At 34.4% G+C, this 6,427-nt stretch overlaps 1 protein-coding gene across 2 annotated transcripts in view; it reads right to left on the bottom strand.

Moving 5' to 3' along the window:
* Nucleotides 1-4,936: 4,936 nt before the first annotated feature.
* PLOD2 (procollagen-lysine,2-oxoglutarate 5-dioxygenase 2) overlaps nt 4,937-6,427 on the bottom strand; it is a 121,159-nt gene continuing 119,668 nt past the window's right edge. The window contains exon 20 of one of the 2 annotated variants that reach the window (XM_027544067.1): nt 4,937-6,355. In XM_027544067.1, the coding sequence (XP_027399868.1) occupies nt 6,200-6,355 (156 nt within the window). In that variant the 3' untranslated portion in view covers nt 4,937-6,199. The remainder of the gene's footprint in view (nt 6,356-6,427) is intronic. The other variant, XM_027544076.1, reaches the window with a different exon arrangement.

The following is a 6,427-nucleotide window of genomic DNA, read 5'->3' as shown; positions in this document are numbered from 1 at the left end:
GTATTCTTTTTGCTTTGGCTCCATCCCTTCATTCTTTCTGGAGTTATTTCTCCACTGATCTCCAGTAGCATATTGGGCACCTACTGACCTGGGGAGTTTCTCTTTCAGTATCTTATCATTTTGCCTTTTCATACTGTTCATGGGGTTCTCAAGGCAAGAATACTGAAGTGGTTTGCCATTCCCTTCTCCAGTGGATCACATTCTGTCAGATCTCTCCTGAAAAAATTTGAAAGCATATTCAGTTCAGTTCAGTCGCTCAGTCATGTCTGCCTCTTTGCGACCCCATGAATTGCAGCACCCAAGGCCTCCCTGTCCATCAACAACTCCCAGAGTTCACCCAAACTCATGTGCATCGAGTCAGTGATGCCATCCAGCCGTCTCATCCTCTGTTGTCCTCTCCTCTTCCTGCCCTCAATCTTTCCCAGCATCAGGGTCTTTTCCAATGAGTCAGCTGTTTGCATCAGATGGTCAAAGTGTTCGAATTTCAGTTTCAACATCAATCCTTCCAATGAACACCCAAGGCTGATCTCTTTTAGGATGGACCAGTTGGATCTCCTTGCAGTCCAAGGACTCTCAAGAGTCTTCTCCAACACCACAGTTCAAAAGCATCAATTATTCAGTGCTCAGCTTTCTTTATAGTCCAACTATCACATCCATACATGACCACAGGAAAAACCATAGCCTTGACTAGACGAACCTTTGCTGGCAAAGTAATGTCTCTGCTTTTTAATATGCTCTCTAGGTTGGTCATAACTTTCCTTCCAAGGAGTAAGTGTCTTTTAATTTCATGGCTGCAATCACCATCTGCAGTGATTTTGGAGCCCAGAAAAATAAAGTCTGACACTTTCCACTGTTTCCCCATCTATTTGCCATGAAGTGATGGGACTGGATGCCATGATCTTAGTTTTCTGAATGTTGAGCTTTAAGCCAACTTTTTCACTCTCCTCTTTCACTTTCATCAAGAGGTTCTTTAGTTCTTCACTTTCTGCCACAAGGGTGGTGTCATCTGCATATCTGAGGTTATTGATATTTCTCCTGGCAATCTTGATTCCAGCTTGTGCTTCCTCCAGCCCAATGTTTCTCATGATGTACTCTGCATATAAGTTAATAATTCTGAAAGAGTTGGGAATACCAGACCACCTGACCTGCCTCTTGAGAAACCTGTATGCAGGTCAGGAAGCAACAGTTAGAACTGGACATGGAAAAACATACTGGTTCAAAATAGGAAAAGGAGTACATCAAGGCTGTATATTGTCACCCTGCTTATTTAACTTATATGCAGAGTGCATCATGAAAGCATGAACTTGAAAAAAAATGTAAAGGCTTTTGGTTTTTGCTTGAAGGTCAGATTCTATTTAGTTTTCCACATTGGCCACAAGGTGGTGCTCTGATGTCATAAGTTAGCATGATTTGTAACGTATATTTATATAAAGACAAGTGAAAATAATAAAACATAATTTAATAATCTCATTTTCAAATATGCATTTTCAATTATCTAATCATTTATGCTCAGTAGAAGAAAGTTATGCTTTAATTTGTCCATTTCTCACCTGGAAGTTGTGCTGTGTGCTTAGCCACCTAGTCATGTAGGACTCTGCAACCCCATGCACTGTAGCTTGCCAGGCTTCTCTGTCCTTAGTGATTCTCCAGGCAAGAATACTGGAGTGGGTTCCCATATCCTCCTCCAGGGGATCTCCCCAACCCAGGGATCAAACCCAGATCTTCCGCATTGCAGGTGGATTCTTTACTGTCTGAGCCACTAGGGAAGCTCTGTCAAATATAAAATTCTCCTGAGTAGATGCAGGATTTTATATCATGATGTGATTTCCTTAAGGACTCTTTCTATCATTGCAGACTACTTTCCTAAAGGAAAAATTACTGAACTTAAACCAGTGCTAAGAAAAATGTCTTCTAAAGCTATTTTAAAACTTATTTTACAATATTGTATTAGTTTCTGCTGTACAACAATGTCAATCAGCTATATGTATACATATATCCCCTCCCTCTTTAGCCTCCCTCCCACCCCACTCACCACCTATAGGTCATCACAGAGCACCCAGCTGAGCTCCTTTCAATAAATAAATAAAATTACTTTATAATTAAGCACAGAGAAGTTCACTTCTTATTAAAATCTACATGATTTTTTTTTCTCCTTCTACATCCCTTAATTCTCTTTTGCAATCTAATATTTACTTTAGGATGAAAATAATTTGAAAGGAACAACCTTTTCCTTAAATTACTGATAGCATGCATGATATTTTCCTTTTATTTTGTTAAAACTGTTCTTTAAGTTGTTAACTTGCTTTGTATTGTTAAATAGGTAGAAATTCTTTTCTAATTTTTCAAAATAGTTTAAGTAATCAGATTTTTAAATCATTTTCAGTCAAGATAGAATAGCATGGTAAAAATAATCATTGTTACTTGATTTACCAAAAAAAATAAATACCACGTCAAAAATCAGCAAATAACTTACTTTTCCAAATGAATATTTTCTAATTTATTTCAATCTATTAAGAATAAAACTAAAATATTAAAAACAATCTTTAAAATTAAAAAGAAAACTGCAGGACGATTCAAAATTTATAAAGTCCACATATCCCTAGTGTACATATCCACCTTTCCAATTTTCTGTTTCTTTGTACTAGAATAACTTAGCAATATAGTATTTTGGATTTTTAAAGCATGTTTGTGTGTACAGTTTTCTACTCTTTCATTACTTTTTAGTGTATTTCTCTTTAAACGTAATCCAAAATTCATTGCTTTCATTGAAGAGCTTTATGTATTTGCCCCTGTTTCTCTCCAATGGCTTTTTATACAAAGACTCATACTAAAAGAAGTATGGAACTTGCTATTCTGAAACATCACAGATAAACAGTGTTGCTTAACAAAGGCTGCTTTCATGAAGTCTTGAAGACTTCAATTTTCCAAAACACCCAGTATCTAGGTGTTTACTGAAACTGACTCTTAACTGATAATTTTGTTTGACTTTCTTACAACTTGAAGGGATTTGTTGTATGAACCATTCTGTATTCCAATGAATGACAGGCCCCCAAAACGTCATACAAGATAGGCTTTAGGGCTTAGCAAGCAATGAAATTAAGAAAGCTATTTCACAGACAGGAAGACAGGAATGAAGGAATATGCAAAGAGATTCTGCCATTAGCATGCATGGATCACTCACTTTGTATGTTAATTGTTCTCCATGTTTATTCTCTAGAAAGATGCTTGATCTGTTAGGTAAGTTACCAATAAAGGTAAAGTGCTAGTATTTTTCAAAAATAAAGCAGAGGGAAGAAAATTAACATATTGGACTATTACTAAAGTATCCATACTAAGGGAAAATATTCACATTGATTCCTATGCACGTTAAGAATTAGAAGAAATGCCAAGATTAGCATTTAAAGCCCTTCAGTAATATATGTACACACACACACACACACACACACACACACACACACTCATATACATGTACTCACAGTCACCAATACTTACTATTGACATTAATACACTTCCTTTATTCAAATTAAATTACAAATAGGATTGCTTCTTTCTTTCTACTGTTTTTATCTTTCTTTAAATTAAATATTAGTACACAAATATATTTTCATACTAAAAGATTTTAGTTCCTCAAAAAATTAAGAATTGCAATGATACGAGATTCCACTTCTGAGAATATATCCAAAGGAAACAAAATCATTACCCCCAAAAGTTGTTTGCACTCCCATGTTCACTGAAGTATTACTTACAACAGCAAAGATATAGAAACAACCTAAAGTGTCTATTAATCAATGAATGGTTGAAGAAAATGGAAAATATGATGTGTATACACACGCACACATATGCACACATTTGCAAGGGGAGGAATATAATTCAAGCATGAAAAAGAAATATTGCCATTTGTGACAACCTGGATGAGGCTCAAGAGCATTGTAGTAAGTGAAGTAAATCAGACAAAGACAAATAAGTGTGTTCTCACTTATATATGGAATTAAAACAACTGAACTCACAGAAACAGAGAACAGATTATTGGTTGCCAAAGCTGAACATGTGTCAAGTTACAGCTTCCTCTATCCATCTAATCCTGCCTGTTTTCCATCTTCCAAATTTTTGACCTACTTATGGGCATTTGTCACACTTTCACTAATCATGAATTGTTCTTTTTAAAAGTATACTTCATATCATTTCAGGAAGTCTGGGATGAGGGGGGACGTAGAAACTATGCTCAGTTGGTTGCCTTCATCCAAATTCTGGAAACATGGAGTGAGATTAAAATCGTTAGTATAAATCACCACCCACAACTGTAAAGAATTAGGACCTACTTATGTCTTTCATGTGAAGTGTACCACAAGGACATTAAGCCGGCGTGCACTAGTAGAACTGGTTTTATAACCAAAGTCTGTTCTGAACAGTTGGTATCCATGCATAGCAGTACGTATTTAGAAGAGCACCCTTGAAGTACAATAGCATAATTCACAAATAATAAAATATGTCTTCTACCAAACTGATGGGTAGTAGAAATTATTGGATATGAAGTGCTACTAAAGAGCAGAAACAAGGTAGAATTACAGCTCTTTATCTCCTAAATCCATCTCTCAGTAATTATAACATCTTGTTCCACCACATTTTTAGTGACTGGGCCCGTGCCTGGACCATAGTAGGGACTTGAAAAGCACCGTTGAATAAATAAATACATAATAAACACATGTTTTGTCTATTTTCTCACTTGTGAAATAAATCAGATGAAATCCCTAGTCAGTCTGAAATTGAAGATACTACAATTCAATTGGAAATTCAATAAATAGTGTTCATTTAGTTCAGATATCAGTAAACATATCAAGCAAAATAAAATCATAGCTTATTCTATCTAGATATTCTTTCAGTCCACTCCACCATCATTCTCTTCTAAACATAAATGACAAATAATAAAGAGAACAGAAACATTTTAAATTATTTTATTTTTCATAATTTTCTAACACACAGTGTTAGAAAAATGAAATTTGGCACCATGACTTAAAACTTTTTTTCAAGTTTAACCTTTAAATTAAAAACAGTAGCTACAATGAGACTATTTAAACCTCACTCAGAATAATGGTGAAAAAAATCAAGTCACAAAATTGTGTCGGGGAATTTTTTGAAAGTGGGATAAAAGAAAAGTAATAAAAACAGTAAGAAGGATAAAATGGAGACTATGCTGTGAAGACAAAAAAGTGAATCACCCTCCTGAAAAAAAGAATTAGGAGGAAGACAGAGGGTAAAAGGGAAGAACAAAGGCTCACCAACTTTATTTTCCTGATATAAAATTCAAGTACTTAGAGTTTTATTAAAAAAAAATCATGTGTTACTATTAAATCTCAATAAATTTCCTTTTCCTCATTTTCTAGAATTAAAAATGACCCTGTCTTGACTTAAGGACACTTGCTGATCTTAAGTTGATGTCTGATGTACTTTTAAGAAATCGAAAGACTTGAAAGCTTTCCTAAATCTAACATCTACTAAATCTAATCCACCTTGGAAAATTTATCTGAAGGAACATAAGGCTTGATTTCTAAGGCAAATGTTAAAAATAATCTAATAATCTAAACAAAAATGTTTCCCACTGGATATGCACTTCAGTTGTATTTTGTGCTACGTTTCTTGAGGAAAAACATTGTTTTATATATTGTTCCTCATATTCCTTCAATAACCACCAAAAAAGGTCCCAATATAGGTGGTCAAAAAAAGTACTTATGCAATTGGTTGCATACAAAATCAGTCAGAACTCCAGTTTTCCTGCATTTCAAAACTTGAAATTTTCATTTATATCCATTTTGTCTACATGTTGATAAAATTCTTCCCACTCTTTTAATAAGAAAATATTATTAGTCTCATTTGTCACTTGTACATCTGTACCTGAATCAACTAAAATACAAATTCGGAAAATTGTCATTATTTTCAGAGACAATAAGTCATAGAAATAAATAATTGCTTTTACATTTTTTTCCTTTCTCTTCTTCAATCTGTATTTTAAGGCTCAGAGCAGACATTTAGAAATATCAAACAATTTTTTTAGGAAAAGTTTTTCAAATGTTTAGCCTAAAGTGAAGTTGTTCTGTGGAAGTTATTTAAATACTCCTCGCATCTTCTCAAGGACAACTTCAAAGGCATGTTCATGCCAGTCATCCATTCCAAAAGAAAATTCATTCAATGAAAAGAAAATAACTTAGGGATCTATAAATGACACAGCAATGTATCTTGTTCCATTTTTTACAGGAAGTCCTTCATGCAGATGGGTGAGTCTCCCTGGATGCATGAAACTCCAGCCTTTCCTTGGTGACTCAATAGAGCAATTGTACCTTAGAAATTTGCATCCACCTCCCTAAAAGGATAGAGAAATAAATGTATCAACTTATTATATTTCATTTTTAATGAGTGATAAAATTCAAATGAT

Source organism: Bos indicus x Bos taurus, chromosome 1 (genome assembly GCF_003369695.1).
Source record: "Bos indicus x Bos taurus breed Angus x Brahman F1 hybrid chromosome 1, Bos_hybrid_MaternalHap_v2.0, whole genome shotgun sequence".
NCBI classification, from domain to species: domain Eukaryota; kingdom Metazoa; phylum Chordata; class Mammalia; order Artiodactyla; family Bovidae; genus Bos; species Bos indicus x Bos taurus.
Note: the sequence above shows the minus strand (reverse complement) of the source record. Positions and strands in the feature narration are given on the sequence as shown.